Source organism: Hylaeus anthracinus, unplaced genomic scaffold (genome assembly GCF_026225885.1).
Source record: "Hylaeus anthracinus isolate JK02 unplaced genomic scaffold, UHH_iyHylAnth1.0_haploid 11997, whole genome shotgun sequence".
NCBI lineage: Eukaryota > Metazoa > Arthropoda > Insecta > Hymenoptera > Colletidae > Hylaeus > Hylaeus anthracinus.
Genome location: NW_026534344.1, coordinates 10161311 through 10182891, shown reverse-complemented (window position 1 = coordinate 10182891; position 21581 = coordinate 10161311). Strand labels below are relative to the sequence as shown.

Below are 21581 nucleotides of genomic sequence, written 5' to 3'. Positions count from 1 at the left end.
AGTTTTCCCTCCATTACCTTACACATTTCCCTTTAATATTTCTCCATTTCCTGGTATATTTCCCTTCACTTCCTGGTACATATCCCTATAATTTCGCCTCATATCTGTGATATTTCCTGATTTAACAATATTGCAACGGCTCCTCTCAAAAACTTCAACAATGTTGCAAAGTCGAGTCGATTTTTCGGATCTTGTCACATTTTGCCGAACTTCTAGAGTTGCCACTTTATTTTACTTTTAAGCCCTGCAACTTTGTTGCAATTTTGGACGGTGTAACCACCAAAATTTTCAACATTGTTGCAAACAGCTCTCCACAAAATTCAACAGTCGCAAATTCAACAATGTTGCAAATCGCTCCCCGTGAAAATATAACAAAGTTGCAAGTTCAAGAATGTTGCAAATCGTTCCGTGCAAGAATTCAACAAGGTTGCAAAGTTCGACAATGTTGCAAATCGCTCGATGTTGAACTTGCAACTTTGTTGAATTCTGCGGGGAGCTATTTGCAACTTTTTGTTGAACTGGCAACTTTGCTGAAATCCGCAAGGGGCGATTTGCAACTTTGTTGAATTTCGTGGAAAGCGATTGCAACTTTGTTGAATTCCGCGGGGAGCGATTTGCAACTTTGTTAAACTTGCAACTTTGTCGAACGCCCGCGGGAGTGATTTGCAACTTTGTTAAACTTGCAACTTTGTTGAACGCCCTGGGGGGGCGATTTGCAACTTTGTTGAACTAGCAACTTTGCTGAAATCCACGGGGGCGATTTGCAACTTTGTTGAATTCCGTGGAGAGCGATTGCAACTTTGTTGAACTCCGCGGGGAGCGATTTGCAACTTTGTTGGACTTGCATCTTTGAGCAGCGTCAACTTGAACAATGTTGCAAATCGTCCCGCTCGAAATTGGGATAGGAAATGTCGGATTTTTACTCCTGGTATCAGAAGAGCATGAGTTTCGATGATGTGGGTCAATTTTTAATTTTATCTTGAAACTTACCTAATTGTATCAGGTGTCCATAGGTGTTAGTAGATGTTTCATGGTGTTAGGGGGTGTCAGGATATGTTAGTAATTGTTAGGCGTTGTTAGGAGATGTTAGGAGATATTAGGAGATGTTAGGAGAACTTAGGAGAACTTAGGAGAACTTAGGAGAACTTAGGAGAACTTAGGAGATGTTAGAATTTGTTAGAAAGTGTCAGGAAGTGTTAGAAGGTGTTGGGAGGTGTCAAGAAACGTCAGAAAGTGTTAGGAGTTGTAAGATGTTGTTAGAACATATTTCGGAAAAGTTAGTTGTAAGCCATTGGTGACTAATGCTGCCCGAATGAAAAGTTAGCGGAAAGTTACTGTCAGTTTCTGGTGATTGAGGCGCCCTGAACGATAAGTGAACGAAATGTTAGATGTCATCAAGTAGGCGCAAGGATGCCCCTTTCATGCGGCAACCTACGCTAGCCGGTTTGTCGGTTCGGTTGTCATCTCGTAGGTGCAGGGATGCTCCTGTTATGCGGCAACTATTGGTAGGTTTTTTGACGATTTGGTTGTCATCTCGTTAGTGGTGATATTAGAATCAAGTTAGTGGTACCTTGCCACATACTCGTTTCCATGACAACTACGTAGGATAAAATAATACTTAAAAAAACTAATTGGTTCTATAATTGTATCAATTACTGTTGTTTTTAGACAAAAACGTAATCAAGTAATAATTTAAGAATTTCATTATAGAAAATATATCGTTATTAATACTTTCTGTATTTGATGTTTGTTTCGGCTATTACACTCGGGAAAGAACCATCCTAAAGATACAAGCTTCTTCTTATTTTGTTTTAATTATGAGAGATGAATTCTTCCGAATGAATTTTGTTGGAATTGCAAATATAATAGAAATGATACGAATATTTCTTGTGGGAAATTAAACTGTCTGATCAGATCACAAAGCTAGCGATCATTTTTACATTGCAAAAATTATTCTTGCAATTTAAACAATATTCCTCCCAAGAGATTCACACTCTTCGATGAAAAGAAAAAAAAGAACAACTAATATATTTAATCCTTTAACCTATAATACGTGTGAGACTCTATGATATACATAGTATTTGGATCCGAACATGAAAAGCACGTGTGGAAAGACGCAAGGAATTTTATACCTGATTATGGCACGCACGATCCTACAGTAAATCGTAGGCCAAAGGGTTAATAAATCCTCTCAAACTAGCAACTTTTATAAATTTAAGTAATTTCAGCTATTTGAATACGTCCTCAAAGTATAAGCGATTTAAGAATTGAAACGCACACGAATACCGACGCGAGTTACAGCAAAGTGCGTAAAAACAACGTGAATTTTCTGGTTCCCGTGGAACACAGGAATTTACCTAATCGCCAGCCAATTATCTTGGGTGAAAGGATGAGGAACGAGCGTACGCTTAAGAGATTGGTTGGCCCGAATAAAACACCCCCTTAATCCAACCCGGTTCGAAATTGCGTCCCGGCTCCATTTTGAGACTCATAATTTCGATTTCACGCCTCGTTTTCCCTGGCTATAACGTGTTTCAAACTTGAACGATGAAAATTAAAAGATGCTTGAGAAAAATTTAAAAAAAAAGTGTAATGGAAATAATATAAAACAGCCTTAAGAATTTATATTACCGAAAATTGACAAAGGTGTCAGCCCTTTATTGGTATCACAATGACTTCGATAATAATGAAATAGGAATAGAATAAGATCTGCTCTCACAGAGAGACCAGTGGGCCCCGAAAGATATGTAAAGGAATGGAATGTAAGAAGTTCAGAAATAATTGATGTAAAACAATGTAAATGTGATGTAGAAAAAAACACATGTGCAAGCCTGGTGATATGTAACAAGCAAGACTGAACCAGTAGATGCAATATTCAATATGAAACAAATTATATACCTTTATAAAATAAAGAAACAAATAAAGAAACATAAGATCAAATTAAGTGAAATATTCATTTACATTTTATTCTCCCTTCTCTGATTAGACTGTCCCTTTCCTCTCGACTTTCATTATTATTGCCAGGTTTTCCAAGGGATTGGAGTCAACGTTTAACCCGACATTCCCGAACAAAGATCGTAAAGAGGGCTTCCCTTTCAGAGGCTTACAGTTACTTTAACTTACAACAGAATTAATGTTAATGTAACATTACTTTTCAATCCCCCATAAACGAAACTGTTTCGATTCGTTTCACTTCTCCTCTGAAGCGATTGAAGTCTCGATTAAATTCTCAGAGCAAAGCTATCGATCCAAGAAAACTCACGTTATTTTCCTTCCTGGCGGATTTATCACCTGACGCGAATTGTCCCGATCGATCGCTCGAAATTTATGGAATTCTCTCGAGTTACGTTTCATAGAATCGCTGACCAACCATGCCAAGAACTTTTTCCCATGAATATGAGACCTTCCTAATATTTGTCGAAAGTGAACAATTTCTAGACGATACACGTCTGTGAGAGTGAAGGATTAATGAGTACTCGATCGACGTGGAATAGAAAAGTTGTAACAGATATACGTAATCATAAATATTGGACTAATACCGAAATTGGCTGTTTCCAAACAAGATACGAATTCGAACAATTTTATTCCGTTAAATAATGGTTTTGTATCCATAGATAATTATACGTGACGCAGTCGTTAACACCCGAAACGTTGACTGCGGCGTTTGAATTCGTGTTTGTTACCACGCGGCGGAAGGAACGGAAAGAACGGCGGGCAGCAACAATAGAGGTTGAGAAGCAAGACGGCGGAAAACACACTTTTTCTTTCAGTCTTGGAAAAGTAAACAGACCGAGAAAGTAAACAGACGGACTAACGATGAGCCCATATAGCAAGTTTCAAGTCGAAACATCGAAAATTCAAGAGTGGGGAGCGTTCTAAAAGGAACAAGGATGAAACGCACACCGTGCGTCCGCTCCCGCTGTATCGAGAATTACAGAATGCACACCGTGCGTCCTCCGCAGTCAACGTGTTAATGAAACTAATCGTAATCTGAATAATGAAATCTGACTAATGAAACTAAGAGTAATCTGTGCGACCCTTTAGTCCGCTCACTGATCAAACATAGCGGTTTCTAGTAATATGAATCATGGATCGAGATCAGCTGTCTCAGTGGAATACACCCAATATTAATCCGGCCAATAACAACCGATATATTCACTGAGACATATATGTATGTCCTACTAGGGTCGAAAGGGTGCACAAATGCATTTTACGTGACGTTATTTCTCTCCCTTACGGATAGGAAAAATGTTCTATGGAACTCGACCATTTGCAAAACGACACTGTGACCTTTTCGGCAAAACGAACTCTGTGTCGACTGCGTCGATGGATCTTTTGCGATACACAAAGAGAGAGAGAGAGAGAGAGGGGGGGGGGAACTCGTTAATATTTCGTGGTCCGTGACAAATTCACACGGGGAACGATTGTTCACGGCTTGAAGCACGCCGCCACGTGTCGCCAGACTAATTAGAGCAGCTCGCAGGTGATGGCGCGTGGATGATTGAATAATCCGAATCGCCTGACCCGCTCGACCGAGAAATTCAATTTTCGTTCGGTAGTCGGCTTCCTAGCCACCTAGTTTCTCTTTTCTGGCAGCTGCTGCGATCGTTTTCGTGTCCATCCTTGCACTGCGAACGAAAAACGCATTGGGAATATTCGATGAACAGTCAGGGGTGGATCTGCATTAGGTTCGGATCATGGAAGTGTTCACGATTTTTAGAATTTCGTAAGACTCGAAAATATTATTTTTATCGAACGAACACAGCTTCTATTTTGTAAATGTAAAGTGCTGAAAATATTTTCTCTTCGAGTTCTACATTCTACATTCTACTGAATTAGAATTTTTCGGACAATCGAGCCACTGTTCCATTTTCGTTCGATTTCATCTCACGTTATGATGCTGTCCACTTCAACGTCGGATAAAAAAGCACGCCGAGTAGATCTATCCCATGGAAACTTTCGCTAGTCGCGAAATCCATCGCCGACAAGGTCTCACGTTCGCGGGAGTCAATGGAACGATATCGTCGTCGCATGAGAACGCGCCGCGCAAAAACGATAACGACAGCAATAATGAGAACAAGTCGAAAGGAGAAGGCGAACGGTCGAGCCGGACCCTAAATAAAATTTTCTAGACGATCGTGCTTCCGTGAGTCTCAGCCTCGTTTCCACGTCTCGCCTTCTATTTGCCCCGGGTATCGATGGAAAACTCAATCGGGCGTTTCGCTCGGCCAAATTTACGAGACGACCGTGCCAGTTCCAGTTTTCCCTCGTTTCTCTTCCTATTTCCGCTCCCCCGTCGCTGATTCGTTCCTTTTGCCTTCTGAAATCGGGTCCAAACAGCGATGGAATCAATCCAGTGACGCGGGTACTTATTACAGCCAATATGTAGCATTGCGTCGAAGAATCCACCGGGACGACATGGTTACATGAATATACAGGGTGGTCCACGTAACTCTTAACCCTTTGCATTCGAGAGGTGACTCTCAGTCACCATTAGGTTTCACGCAGCAAATCTATCAGCAATAATGTTTCTTTAGGTTTAATTTCTTTCAAACTTGGAGTGTCAATAAAATGATCGTCGGTGAGGTAAAGCTGACCTGATTCTCAAATCTCGATAGCTTAACATGCGTGGGAATAGAATCCTAAGAAAGCATCTCGAGTTGCTGGTAGATACCAGAAAAAAAGGCTTCGAGTGCAAAGAGTTAACAGCTCAATATCTCGAGAACAATGTTATCGATTTTAAAGTTCCTGGTCTTAAATTTCATGGATTTAAAGGGCCCTTTTACTTACATAACGCGAAGTGGCTCCCTCCTTTCCCTTTAAAAAGAGGCAAGGGTATCTTTATAATATTAAATGGAATCCCCTATGAAACGTTACATATTTAGATTGTACAAGAAAAAACAAGTAAATTTATAAAGAGGGGAAATTTATAAGGGGGAGCTACTTCATATAATTTTCGAGATATTGAGCTGTTAAGAGTTATGTGGACCATCCTGTATATATACATTTCTGTGTGTTTGATTTCCTCAAAAATTGAAAAGCATCGATAGCTCGCATAGAGAGAAATCACTATGCCAAATTGTATAATTTGTGTTAGTCAACTACTCCTGAGATACTCTAAACATCCTTCTCATTTGTAAAGAGTATATATATTTCACATATAAATTGGCTGCATTGAAAATTAATAACACAAGCTTCCAATAGTTAACTTAAACATTTTCGTCCATTAATCTAGTTATCTTCAGAAGAATAATACAATATATAGTACTTCCTATGTCTTTTCACCCTATAGTATAAGTATTACAGCCAAACAGAAGTTTGGTTTTTCTTTGAAATAAGTGAAGAAGAAACAGATTTAGATTCGCGTCATAGTTGAATGAATGAAACTTACTTGGCAGGATTGAAAACCACTGCGTCGAGGTTTCATCGTTAGAGGAGTCGAGAATAAGGAACCAACGGCGAAGGTTCGTTTAAATTTCTCGACGATTTGTCTCCCATTGACGAGGATCGTTTCAATATCGAAGACGCGAACGGTATCAAGCAGCGGTTACTTCCATTAGTGTAATGCAACCGCTTAATTGGAATCAGCGACGCTGTCTTTGCCCGAAGTGTCCTTTAATTATTCGATATCGTAATCGATCGTTCGACGGGATGCGCCACAGCTGTCACGTTTGCATTGGTACACTTGGCCACGATATTACAAGCTGTTGCATCTATAGGGAGAACAAAAAGAAGGGGAATGAAATATTCACAGAGAAGCTTTGTATTCAAATTGACCCTTGATAGTAATATTTACTTGCGGGGAACCGTAAGTTAACTACCGGCATGCAATTACTACACCAGGATTATATTTCTGGCCAGTACAGCAATAAATAAAACAAATGTTTAAGGGTATCTAACAATGATCATAACAATCTATTAATTAATTCAAATTCCGTTCTTCAATTTGAAATTGTGTTAGAATCGAATCGGACAATTCTACGCTGAGCTACGACACCTCAAAATTTCTTATTTTACAGACAATTATAAGAGAAGGACAGACGTAGTAAACATTGTAGTATTTCCTGAATGGCCCACCCCTCTAAATTAGTAAGACATAATAGTAAAAACATTGTAGTAATTAGTAAGTAAGACATAATAGTAAACATTGTAGTATTTCCTGGTTGGAAGATCCCTCGAAGGTCTTTAAAAGAGAAACATTTATATCCATTTATACTGTCGATCGATTTTGATGAAATTTGGTATACAGGGGTTTTTGAGGTTGCTGATTCCAAATCTGAACTCAGAATTTAGAAATTCTAAATGGGGGATCCAATGTAACGAGACAAAATGCGAAAACTCTGGCACTTTTAGAAGTGACGTTTTTCGACGCTTCTCATAACTATGAACATTTAAAAAAGTGTTTCGCTAATTTTGTCCAGTAGTTTAGATTCAGATGAAATATTTCTTTACATACTGTCTTCGTATGTTATTCATATCAACAGACGTCAGAAATGTATGAAAATACGTAGTTGATACAAATCTTCAATGCTCGCGGATCATGGAGACGGTTTTTCAAATGGAGCTCCGAAACAATATCAACATTATTAACCCTCTTTCGCGTACCAATGAATCTCGCGATTGCCCACGACACGGGTCGCTTCCGTTTGACGACCCCCAAGAACGAGATCGTAACTTCCGCCAGTGGATGCGAACCGTGACGAAAAATATATCCAGCCCTCGTAAATCCCCGTTAGCAGACAGTGGAGATTGCGTACAAGCGAAATTTCACCAACAGATCGGACATATAGCGGAATTTACGACAAGCGCGTAAATGAGGCGACGCGATAATGTACTGCACCCCCTCGAAAAACCGACAGGAACCGCGTAGATGGACCCCAGTCACTTGTCAACCGCAGAAATCGCGTGCTGTCGATAGAGGTACTACGTTTCTACGTATAGATGAGGAAAGTTTATTACGTATTATAATGGAGCAGATAACGCCGAAACTCGACACCATCGACAAACGTGTGATACCAGTCGACTACCTGACCAAAAAGATTCGAGAAAACGCACGAGACACCTATACAAACACCTATTAATCCTTTGCACTCGAGGCGAAGACTTTCTTTCTGGTATCTACTAGCAACTCGAGATGCTTCCTCAGAATTCTATTGCCACGAATGCTAAACTTGATCAGATCACCTTTACTTCCCCGACAATCATTTTATTGGCTCTTCGAGTTCCAAAGAAATTAATTATTATTGCTGGCAGATTTACTGCGTCGAACCTAATGGCGACGGAGAGTCGCCTCTCGAGTCCAAAGGGATAAAATCCCCAGAGAATTTACGCAATCAAAATTCATCATTCAGCATTCAAACAGATTCAGTCAATCAGTCATCAATTAAATTGGATGGATGCAAAATAAGGCCCACTCTAGTATACTCACTACAAGCATATAAATATCGTAGATACATTCACAAGTGATAGACAAACATAGACTTCGTAGAGCCCACGCACACACAGACGATAATGAACTCTCCTGTTAGGCAGAATTTACAAGCAACGTTATGAGGAGGAGCGACTCGTGTAAACGCCTGAGCCACGAATTTAATTGAAATCAGAATCGATAGGGTCAGCGTCACCGTTCAATGCCAATGGGCGCCGTTTAGGAAACGACTATAGGCTCGTTAATTTTATCGGTAGTTTAGCTCGAGAACTGAGGAACCAAATGCAGATCAAACTTAAACGCCTCGAGTCACGTAGCTTTTCGTAATGATATTTTACAAGTAATGCGAGGAACTATGGTATTGCTTAAGCAAACGTTTAGGCCACCGAAAGATCATTTCCCTCACTATGAGTGACATCACAAACTGTTAATAAATATGTTGGCTGCTAGGAATTATTTCCTCAATTCCATTCCATAGTATTAACATAGTTGTTAAATACATATTGTTTACAGAACAAACAGCTAAATATTCAGCTTCGTTCATTAACTAACATAATACACTTCGCTCTAACAACGATATCCAAATTATTTTCATGGCAACATAACAAAATAAACCTGAAAAAATTGTATTCTCATGAAACATGAATGTATGAATTGGAAATTAATTTTACTAGTTCGATTATAATATTAACACTTTCGCTGCGGATGACGCACATGTGCGTCCAACTGAGCCCTTGCCATGTGCGGATGGTTCTTCTTATTATTTTTCAGTTTTCATTTTTTTTTTGTTCGGCAATCATATTATATATAAAATAGGTTACCACAAATATATGTTTTTCAAAATAATCATATAAGAACATTTGTAAGAAATTTTTCATTAAAAAAAAATATCATAATTGCAGCTCCCAGCGAACGACTACTTATTTTCGTCCGCAGCCAAAGTGTTAGTATTCGATGAATGGAATTTGATGGTAATTATCAAATAAGAAATCACTCGATGGAAATTCAATTCCAGGTACCGACGAGCCATCCAGCTCGACTGTTCTCCTTCATGAACCCCCTGGCAATCGAGATCTGGCTGTACGTCCTGGCGGCGTACGTCCTCGTCTCCGTGACGATGTTCGTGGTGGCCCGATTCAGTCCGTACGAGTGGAACAATCCGTATCCCTGTCACGCTGGCTCAGAGGTCGTCGAGAACCAATTCTCGCTAGCCAACAGCTTTTGGTTCACCATCGGCACTCTGATGCAACAGGGCAGCGACTTGAACCCCAAGGTATGCTATTGTTCCCTCACGAATGGTCGGTTCCACGTGTACAATCACTGTGAAAGCTTTGGCAGTGCTCGATACTTTTAAACTCGAGCCTCTTAGGAAGAAAGTTAGAGTAAGTAGGAGTAAGACAAATCTGCTTTCCAGTACTCGACAAGAATCACGTAATCCTATGCGATCAAAGAAAAATACTGCTTGAGGCTTCTGAACTGAAACGACTGCAAAACATATTCATTTGAAGAAAATCCTTAATATCGAGTAGAAAAGTGATCGGTATGATCCGCTTAAAAATATTTAGAACAAACATCCTAGGGCTACATGTTCCCTGAAGTGTAATTCATCAGTGAGATTCATTTGGTTATTAGGCGACGAGTACGAGGATCGTGGGTGGCATTTGGTGGTTCTTCACGCTGATAATCATCTCATCGTACACCGCGAACCTGGCGGCATTCCTCACGGTCGAGAGGATGATAACGCCGATCGAGAACGCGGAGGATCTTGCTGGACAAACGGACATCTCGTACGGGACCCTGGAGAGCGGGAGCACCATGACCTTCTTCAGGGTAATTAAACGATGTTAACGATAACTTCGCATTCCTGAAGCGATTGAAGCGAATGAAGCATGGTTGTTGCTCGAATCACGAATCCCTAGAAATGTTATATTCATCTAAAGTGTACACGTTGTAAATTGCACGAAGGATTCGATGATCGAGACTTACAAGAAGATGTGGCGGTTCATGGAGAACAAGAAGCCGTCTGTGTTCGTGCCCACTTACGAGGAGGGGATCCAAAGAGTTCATCAAGGCGATTACGCCTTTCTGATGGAGTCGACTATGCTGGATTACATCGTGCAGAGAGATTGCAATCTGACTCAAATCGGTGGACTTCTGGACAGCAAGGGTTACGGGATCGCCACGCCAATGGGTAAGAGTATCTTTATTAATATTCCTATACTTTAAATAGCATAAGAAGACTGATATTGACTTGATGCTATCTAGTCAATATCCAAGGCATGAATCCTTTCTGGATCTCTTCTAGGCTCCCCTTGGCGCGACAAGATATCGCTGGCGATCCTTGAACTGCAGGAGAAAGGCGAGATCCAAATACTGTACGATAAATGGTGGAAAAGTCCTGGCGACACTTGCATGAGGACTGAGAAGGGGAAAGAGAGCAAGGCGAACTCTTTAGGTGTTGCCAATATAGGTACGATCGATCTTCGAATTCTCTATTCGAAAAGAATGTTACTGGAGTCCTCGAGCGTTGTTTAAGAGTTGATCTTTAGAATATCCAGATATTAAAGTAAACGTCTTAAATATTATTGCAGTTTGTGTTAAAGTTATGTATTTAATTGTACGAAATAAAATTTTCATCTCTCGTAGTCTTCTTGTAGTCTTCTTGTAGTTAACGTGCAGAATTCGAGTACATCCTGTGTAATTTATTAGAATACTATACAACGAATGAGTCTGCTTCACAGTATTGCTTGCATCGACACACGTTTGTTTCGATTTCGTCTCGCACTACTTTCATTTTTTCAACTCGTCCATAGCCTAATAAGTTAAATGAAACTTTCCAAAGACAACGTCCCGACCAATGTCAGGGTCGACAAATTTTTACATTTGCTTGAGGATGAACATCTTCTGCTGCATTCTAGGTGGAGTGTTCGTCGTTCTGATGTGCGGCCTGGCGTTCGCCGTGCTGATCGCCATTTTCGAGTTTTGCTACAATTCGAGGAGAAACACGCCGGCAGAACGGGTGAGTCCGACGAGAGAGAAGAAAAATTTGTTTAATCCTTAACCCCTGTGCTCTTTTCTCATGGTCTAGATACGATGACTGTATCTAAGACCTCTGCGTAGTATCGAAGGATTAATTATAAAATCTCCTCGATGCAATTCTCCTAGCACGTTCCCCTTGCCATCTAGCGAATCGTCGTGCGAACGATTTGCAGTTTGACCGCGGAAAAGAAAGATTTTTTCCAGACGACCGTCCGAAGCACGATGCATGAGCTTTAGGGTCGCATGATTTTTCTCAATTTTGTTCCATCTCGGCCGCCGTGGGTTTTTTACGACGCAGCATGAGCTCATCCTCCACTGAAGCATGCCGACTCATCGCAAACGCACGAAGCTCAGTCGTGAACCAAGGTCCGTTTTTTGACATTTTCATCGGTGACTTTTTTCCCTCTATTTTGATGTCATCTTTTTCATTCATCCCATCTTTACGATTGGGTGACGGATTTGAAGAGGAAACATTTCTTTAAATTAAAATTGTTTCATCCAGATCCCATTAGTGACTTTATATCGAGGCAATACTATCAAGAACGCGTCCAAGTTCAAACGTGACCAAGTATCTTTTCCTCCAAGTTACCAACTAATCTCTAAGTTCGTCACCCTGTCGTAAATCCTTGGACGCGTGTTCGTGCCAGCTTTGTTTCCACGTTGATTTGTGCGTGTACAAACGCATGTGTCAGTGAGTAGATGACCTACGAATCGCGAATTCCGAACCAGATGTTAGATTCCGTTTTTTGAGTACGTTGTTCATTGCGATGATCCGGATTCAGAGAGCTCCTGTACCAACGCCGGCCTGTTCGGGTTCTCTGCAAGGGATCTCCCAGTCCGTGCAACAGCAGCAACAGCAACAACAGGCGCCGCAACAGCAGCAGCAGCAGCAGCAGCAGCAACAGGAGTCCCTGTGTTCGGAAATGGCGCGGGAACTGTGCCGCGCGTTGCGCTGCCACGCGTCGTCGCGACGCCGACGCGCCTGCGAGAAGTGCTCGACACACGTGCTCGGCTATCCGCCGGACAACCCCACTGCCACCCCCCTCAACGGGATGAGATCCCAGGTAAACAGCTGTAGTCATTAGGAAGACTATGAAACGAGACAGAACATTTAAAATGTTTATGCAATCGAATTTATTGTTATTGTATCGAAAGTATTTTGAATGAGACTCTGTTATGAAGGCATCGGCGAGGTTTCTCCGATGAAAATGAGTTCAAACACGGCCCCATTCAGGCTATATTAACACTTTATTTACCGAGAGCCTATTTATAAACTTTTTAATTCCAGTATTTAGCTTTTTGAATTTATTTACTGTTTTGATGGTTGTCTACTTATAATGTTCAACGTTTGGAGACAGACTTGGCTTTCAATGTACCCAGTAACAGTATGGAGGAATTATTGTTAGCCTAGATTGGCATATGCTACTGCAGAAAGTTCTTTTTAAATTAAAGACTGTTTCTAAATAGCTCGGTAGATAAAGTGTTAAATCATTCATAAATATTATTATTACATCGTTTATATCTTTGTAAGAATATTATCATTGAATTAGAAAAATTCTCCCAATGAATATGAGTCCAAACACGACATCATTCGGACTACTTTTAATTCTACATGATTCGCATAATTTCTTAAAGACCATCGACAACCTGTAATTAAAAATAATCCGAACAGGGTCGTGTTTGGACTTATTTTCATCGTGGGAATCTCGCCAGTCCGTTGCTAATACTTCCATAAGAATAATATGACAAGAAACTTTTAATAATAATGATGAATCACTGATAATAATTTCTATACCACAGAGAAGCAGTCTGGGTGTTCCCACAGTCGAACTGCCGCCACACATCCTCATGCATCATCATGCACCACCGCCGCAACCGCCTCACGATTACGACGGAAATTAACCACGACTATCTTTCACACCTTTGTGATCACCTAGACGTAAAGCAGCGTAATAAAGATAAGGACGAAAAACTCGTGAAAAGAAAAACACAAAAAAAAAACTTAATAAATAAAATTTACAAACAGACAGAAAAGCAAGTACAAAACGCATCATGTGGCACCGGACGGAAAACAAATCGACGAGTTCGTTTCTTCGTATTTCTTAGAGATCGAGGTAGAATCCCGCAGCGAGTGTCGCGTTGCGAGTATTATTCACTGAACGAACGTTGCACAATTCCTCCACGAACGTTCGCTGGCGATTCGACGGGCAGAGAACCTATCGTTTCATCATCTTCGCTCCGGAAAGAGCTTTCGTCTCTTCGCACCTTTTTCGTAGAGCTTGCAACGACGATTTTTCGCACATCATTGACGACGGATCGATCACTCGCAAGGAGGGCCTACGATCGAGATAAACGCAAAATGTAGGGAATATGATGTAAACGAATTTCAGAATTGTATTTATGTGGCATTACTTACTTTTATTAAATAAAAATAAATGGAACTCTTTACTGCGTGAAATTTTGGTTACTTTGAAGTAGATTGAATTATGAGTATGAATTAATCTCAGAAGTAATGCCTATTTTGACTTTCTGTTTATTGAGCGAATTATTGTTATAAATCTACTTGGAAAATTTTAATATCTGAAGTTATTTAACGTTAATAAAAACAAAATGCGTTTGTCACAATTGTAAGCTCCCCTTGTAGACCTCTATCGACGATCGTTCCACATTCTTCTTGCAATTTCTCACCTCTCTTGAGTAGAATCCAGGTATTTGCTACAAACAGTAGTTTGAGAAAACCGTGTTTTGAAAAATATAGAAGACAGTTAATCTCACTTATATCGCTGAAAGTTTGCATCTATGGTCTATGCGATATCAATTGGCTGCTCAAGAGCACTACCCCGCCTTTGTGCTCTGCATTAATTGTTATTTTTTCGTGAAACTTGTATGTTATTCCTAACATTTATTCTGCCGAATCTATTAAATTTGTATTTTTGCATTGTGCTACATTTAATTCCGTAATCCTAATTTATTTTCTATTCATTATTTCAAATTTCCATTTAGATACAAGTTTTATCCATCTTTGAAGAGAGGGAGTAACCTTGAGTGGCCAATATACTTTATTCAGACCACAATTCAGCTATATCGAACGAAGCATCGACGCGATTTTGTGATCACGTTTCTTTTTGCGTTCATCTGAACGAACTGCACCGTACGATTCCACATAATGGCCACCGACCACCGAGGACATTTGTGTAAATACCGCGATGGTAAGCGCGAAAATAGACTCAGCGCTAAATATTTTAACTGAGCGAGGCGAGCGAGTAAGTGTTTAGCGTTAAACGAGTACAACCAGGTAGACGTTTGGTGTCATTTACCGTGTGTATATGCAGATAGACGGCGAAATAAATTCATAAGACCAGAAGATCAATGTCCCCCCTCTTTAATTTCTACCCTTTCGAAATTTATCATTACAGGATTCATCCTACTCAACTTGGACAAAAACGTTGGTATAGCTGACAATATCAATTTCAACTTGAATTTCTTATTAAATGTGGAATTAAAATTATTATTAAATCCTACATTTTTACTTTAATTTGCATAGACAACTATCTACGATAAATAAGAATTTAATTTTAATTTAAAGTTAAAGTATCGAAATTAAATATTGAAGTTACATTTGAAATTAAATTTTAAATTTGAAGAATGATATCAGAAACACTTTTGAATGAATATAACTGAAACAATAAATACAATTTCTTCCTGTTTCGAGGGTAATGGAAAGAGGTTGCCTTGGAGGGAAATCGCCTTACCTTCCACTACTTATTTCAATTACTGAATCAGACTCCACTCCCGTATAATGTGCTCCACGCTTTTAAGGAATTAAAATGAGACTTGGAAAATGCAAAACGTTGCAAGTGTTAGAAGGTGTCGGATAAACAAAATATAAAACGTATTACGAGTGAGATAAGAATCAAAAGAAACAAAGTGTTAAGTTGTAGTTAAGATCCTATTATTAAATATTCTGTTAATTTTTGAAATTTGTAATTAATCACGAGTCGCCATGAAATTCAATGGCAGACTTCCTCTTTCTAAAACAATGGTTTCTAAATATTTTTGAAGACGTTATTTCAAGAAAATGTTTGTTATATTTATTTTAATTGACTCAAAATTACGATATCTTTAAAGTGATGAAATTTCTATGGCCACTATTGTGTATATGTTCCCATTTTATTGATTCCAAATCATATAAATTTTCTTTTTTATCATATATTTTCTGAATTCTAGCAATATCTTTGAATTAGAAAGAACAAAATAAGAAGATTCGTATATATACATATTTATTTGTGTTTCGTCAAGCCGTAAGAATTTTATCCAGTATAAATAATAGATTTTGTTGACAGATTATAATACAGTGTATACGACGAAACCTTATACCTACGTTTGCCACGATAATCCTCATGCTGGTCATCCTAAAAAAATCTCAATCTTGTCTTATCCCCTAAGTGGGCACCTTACATAAAAAACAAAACCAGGAACGGAAATGGATATCACACAGGAACATCGAATAATCACCGTCAACCTATCTACACCTATTTTTTTTTTTTTTTTTTTTATATAACATCATTTATTAAGGGATAAAATAAATGACAAATAACATATCACTTATATGAAACTATAACATTTCTTAGAGTGTTCATCATTCGTTATGATATAAAAGAAATCACATCACATACGACCCTCCAACGTAACTCCAACGGTCGTTCCCAGCTCGAATTGCGTGTGCCCGACCCCGCGACGAATAGTCTCGACGAAAATCATGTCTTCTCGAAAAGATCGAACCTAGAGAACTCCCCGTGAATCGCGAGATCTCGACGGATCGAGACCAGAGACGACTGGCCACGGCCCATGATAAGATTAGGCGTCGACCGCGTCGCTTAATCGAATCAACGTGACCATCGATGTTACTTTGCCTAGTCGCCTTATGGAAAATTCTCCACGTTCGAACAATATAAAAAAAAATCTCTCTTCTCTCTCCTATTCCCTTCTATCTCTGTCGTTCGAAGTCGCGAGTTTAAAAATAAAAAAAAAAAACAAAGAAAATTATGAAAAACGTCTGACAAAAAGGTTAAAAATATATATATAAAAAAAAAAGGAAACCATAGGCGTTCGCGTGATCGAGCGGGATTCGAGCTGACACGATCGTGCCCTTCGCTACTCCAGACACGATAGAATAATAATAATGTATAACCGACTGAATCCATTTGGAAGGGCCTATAGTCAAATCACTTGTAATTATCACACGATCGTATTCGACGCGGTGGCATGTAAATGTTGTTCTGTTCGTTATTATATATTCCTTCATTATATATATTTTTTTTGTTTGTTTTATCATCAGTTCCCCCCCTCCCCATTTTTTGTTTATCTTTCGCAAATATGCTTTGTGACTCTCGGAGGTGGCTCTCGAGCTCGCGAATACGTTGCGCGACCAGCTATGCGAGCTCGTTGATATATCTCTCGTCTCTCTCTTCGAAAATTAAACAATGAAAAGAAAACTAAGAATACAAAGAATAACGATACATGTGTATGCGTGTTATGTACGTATGCGCGTGTCTGTGCCTCTGTGTGTGTGTGTGTGCGCGCGTGCGCGCGCGCGCGTGTGTGTGTGTGTGTGTGCATATGCGTAGAACAAATGTCTCGTTCCGAGCTTCGCTCCCATTCGTCTAGTTTGTAGTAATCGCGCGTCCAGAGTTTGCACTTTACTCTAAGTACGAACTCTCGACGCGCGACTTACTTGTACATTGGTCTTGTTCAGAGATGGGCAAAATTCTTGCGTGGATAAGTTTCCTAGTAAGGACGATGAAACTACTTTCCAATTGTTAATCGACGAATAACAATTGCAATTTGAATTATAGAATTACATACTGCAGAATGCACGAATACAAATTTAATCGAAATTATAAAATACGCTAAATTGTACAGGACATTTAAATGATTTCGCTGCACGAAAGGGAGAACAGCCTTAAACCGTATTCCCACTAATGCCACGCGTGCAGAACAGGATTCTAACACCAATTGCATGCACATGAAATGTTTCATGTTGAATACAAATTTTGCCCATCTCTGATTTTGACTACCCCTAGATCTCGCTACCATACACATTCGTCGAGGCTACGAAATTTCGCCCAAAACTCGGGCACGAATCATGGTTGACTCCCATTCCGCGTATCAACAAATGAGAAAGAAGCATCTGCTGAAGCTTCTGCTACGAAGATCTCTGTCTTTAAAAACGCAAATTAAAAAAAGCTTCTAGACGTTCTGGTTCGTGAAGACTTGATTAAAGCGTCGGAAAAAACGGGGTTTTGAGAAAGAAGAACCAAAAAAAAAAAAAAATAAATGAAAGATCGCAGTTTCGCCGTCAAAGGCTTTGTCTAGCTCTCTCCCTCTCGCGATAACTCTCGACGATTCTCTTTCTGTCTACTCTAAAAAGCGTCGCGCGCTCCTCCTCATCCCTCCCGACTACTAGAAAGCTTATTACTTATGAGATCAGTCCGAGCACACCTAACTCGTGCTGCGGACACCGCGATTTTTCCTACGAATCGTCCTCTAGGCGTTCTCCTACGGGCTCTGATCCCTACTTTTAATCTACGTGGCGATTTTACAGAGACGAACCGAGGAAAGAAGAATTGAAAAAGACAGAGCGAGGAAGAGGAGGCGAAGAAAATGTGAGAATGTCGATGATAGTAACTCTCTGCCTTAGAGCTGGAGGCTTAAGCCACATTCCCACCTGTGGATAAAGTATAAAATACAATAGCTTTGAAAATTATTTATAAACTCGAATATTTTCTCACTTACGGTGCAATGGAATATAGGATTAAGCCACATTCCCACGTATGCAACACGATGTATAAAACACGATTCACGGACTACTATAGAAAATACATTTTAAATGATTCAACTATTGCACTGCGTATTGCACGTTCAGAAGTATAAATTTAAGCCACGTTCCCACACAATGCATTCGAAACCGTTGTTTAAGCAGTTTTTAAGCTAACTAAATTTGATTGAGAATATTTTATAAGATTTACAACCGTTTTCTGAAAGAGACATTAAACACTATTAGAAATTGTTACATTTATTATTTAGAATATTGATTAATTTGTAGACGTATGAATAACCAAAAAATAATTTCCTTTTTAAATTTGAAAATATAATTCTAACTTCACTGAAATGTTAATTTCATTCCTAGATGTTTAAGTAAGCAAGAAATAATTTCTCCTTGGAAAAATAAGTAAATGTGCTGTAAATTGCATACATGGAAATGAATCTTTAGCCCTATTCAATGACTTCAAGTAGGAACAATCTACAAATCTGCTGTACAAAAATAAATTCGAATGAAAGCTCTGAGATCAGCCTCGACGATATCTCTTTGGTCGGATCGAAAAAATTAAAATTAAATTATGTTAAATAACTTCACTTCTACTTCAAATATTTTAACGACGATTCTTGGACTAACGCGCGATTCTTAAAATATTATCGACGAACGCTGAAGAGAAATCTCGACACACTTTTTAACCCCATTATTTACTTTAATTGAAACTTTCTGACTATCCTGTTTTTAGGACACTGTGCAATGGCCTGAAGCATACTTGTAAATCTCTGCATTCTCCAATACATGTACAAACTCTGTTTCGAATAGACACGTTAGAAGGAAGAGGAAAGAGATAACGAAATTATTAGAACGCGTAAAGAGAGATAATGGCAACCACAAATTACACAATTTTCGGTACGATAATTATACGTGAAATAACGATCATAGTCCTTGCGACAATGTCATACCCAGCAATACCTCGGATATTGATGGAACTTGCTTCACTGTAAATGCTCCTTATAGAAGGCAAGAAGTTATGTTTCATCTCAAGAGTTCGACATTGATTCCCGCCAAAAAAATTCTCTATCCTTGCTTCGTGCGTTGATAACTATTCTCGAGCATTACTCGAGACAGTGCTGCACAGTCGTCGAGACAGAGGTATGGACGATTAGTTGCGTAGATTATTATACGAAAAATCGTGAGGTTTGTGGTCCCCGCAAGAGAAGATGGTAAAAAAAACAGCGAGAGAAAGAGAGTCCCGAAGCTGAGCCCGGAGGGAAACGAACATCGAAGAAGTGTGAAATACTGTAGGTTCGCGCGGCTCGTCGAACAACCCTCGACAACTCTAAAGACGAGCTTGTGACATGGCTGTATGAAAACACGTGAAGTATGAGAGAAGAACGAACAAAGAAAACCGCTCAATGGCGTCGCTCTCGTCCCCGAACCGGGATCGTGCGAGAGCGAGGCGCACGCCTTCTATAAACTCTCTTCAAGTGATATGTGGGGGACGTCGTTTAAGAGGCAAACGCGTCGCTGTTGGTCGAAAAGTCTCTCGGTGTAAGTGTGTATCTGTACCAGAAACAGGCAAAATTCTCACCTAGATATAAAAGTGACTCGACTCTCCTTGGATAAAAAATCTCCAGAATCCGTCGCGTCTTAGATCAAAATTACAATTTGAAATATACTTCAAACGAAATTCTGTTTCCTAGTTGAACGAACACGGACTCGTCTAAATAACCCGATGGAATAATTCGCTATATGGTGCTTTCATCCATCATCTATCGATCGAATCAAACTTTGCCCATCTCTGGCTCGTATGTTTCTGTGCACGTGTATGTCTATGTGTTTGTGTATTCGTTCGCTGACTTTATCACATTCAATTCGTCGACACGCTCCCAAATACATCTCTCGATCGCGAACCAGATGAAACAAATGATTCTAAAAAGACGAGCACGAACGAGGGAGTGATTTGGACAGCTCGTCTAAGGGTGATTTCTCATGTGCACACTCGTCTCGTCGACTGGTTCGCGATCGCGGGTGATGGCGCTGCTCTCCTGGAAACACGACCGCTCCGAATCAATATACAATTAATTTCAGAGCGCGCACATACACGGTTACATAATAAAGAGACATTGCAATTACAAACACTACACGTATATCTCCCATATCGGTCTTTCTTTCATTTCTTTTGTTTGTTTGCTTTGCTTTGCTTTGTTTACTTCTGCTCGGTACGCATCGATACATCACGCACTCCTCTTTTCCTCTCGTAATCGTTAAAGTAAATACGCGTCGTATGCACCGATACGCGCACACACTTTGCTTTTCATTATTCATCTCGACAATACGTATATGTGTTATACATCTATATTATTATATATTTATATATAATATGCGATCACAGACACGTGTAATTCGCGTGTAATAGAGTTTTGTTTTCATTCTTTTTTGTGCCACATTCCTCGTGTACCGTAACGACTTAATATGGATTTGATTTGTTTAAACAGCCTCTCTGTACTGCCCGCGCGTCGCGCAGCGAGCCGTCTTTCTACTGTTGCCAACCGTTTTGGTCATCGAAGGAAGGGGCGAGCACAACACAACGCGTCGATTTCCACGTTCCCTCCTTCGCACTTTGTCTCGTTAATGTTTAACACGCTAACGCGAAAGGCATGACAATTCGTTGATAAGCGCGCGCGAATTCATCGATTCAGGGACGTTTCCCTCTGCCTCTCGTTCGTCCCTTCGATTGGTCCTCGCCGTTTACACTTTGTCGACGTCTGCAAACGCTGAACCCGTTTTAATTTCAAAGTTTTAATTTTATACTGTGCTCTGTTCATATTCAAAAAAGTATCCACGAACTCGTAACCCCGTCGGAGATATCAAAGATGGGGTAATATTCTTATCTAGATAAAAGGATCCAATAACGAATAGAATATAAACAATTCATCCATTACTCGCCGAATAAAAATGATAATTTAGCCAATAGAATAAAATATTTCACAGTGCACAAACAAATATTTAACGTCACGAATAAACTGCCATGCTTTAAAATCAGCCCCATCTTTGCGAAATGCCAGACTTGTACCATCGCTAATTACAATTCACATGTTTAAACTGCAATCATAGATCACAGACTCCAAATTTTTCAAGGTGTTGATTAACTAAGATTTGTGATTATTTAATAATCATAATGAAGGATTGCATTTTACCGAACACTGTTACAGACGATGGTCTCCCTGGCAAAGAGAATTCAACGACACAACGTCCGCGATGCGTCGACATGATCCAACTAACGCTCTCGAGCAA

General features: G+C 39.7%; 1 protein-coding gene across 7 annotated transcripts in view; it reads left to right on the top strand.

The window, feature by feature from the left end:
* Positions 1-14837, top strand: part of LOC128889259 (glutamate receptor ionotropic, kainate 2) — a 185878-nt gene extending 171041 nt beyond the window's left edge. For 6 of the 7 annotated variants that reach the window (XM_054146701.1, XM_054146705.1, XM_054146706.1 and 3 more), the window contains 7 exons: positions 9444-9701; positions 10061-10258; positions 10394-10619; positions 10734-10898; positions 11347-11447; positions 12250-12531; positions 13268-14837. In XM_054146701.1, coding sequence (XP_054002676.1) covers positions 9444-9701; positions 10061-10258; positions 10394-10619; positions 10734-10898; positions 11347-11447; positions 12250-12531; positions 13268-13369 — 1332 coding nt within the window. In that variant the 3' untranslated portion in view covers positions 13370-14837. Of the gene's footprint in view, positions 1-9443; positions 9702-10060; positions 10259-10393; positions 10620-10733; positions 10899-11346; positions 11448-11765; positions 11834-12249; positions 12532-13267 lie in introns of those variants that run through there. The other variant, XM_054146707.1, reaches the window with a different exon arrangement.
* Positions 14838-21581: the final 6744 nt, after the last annotated feature.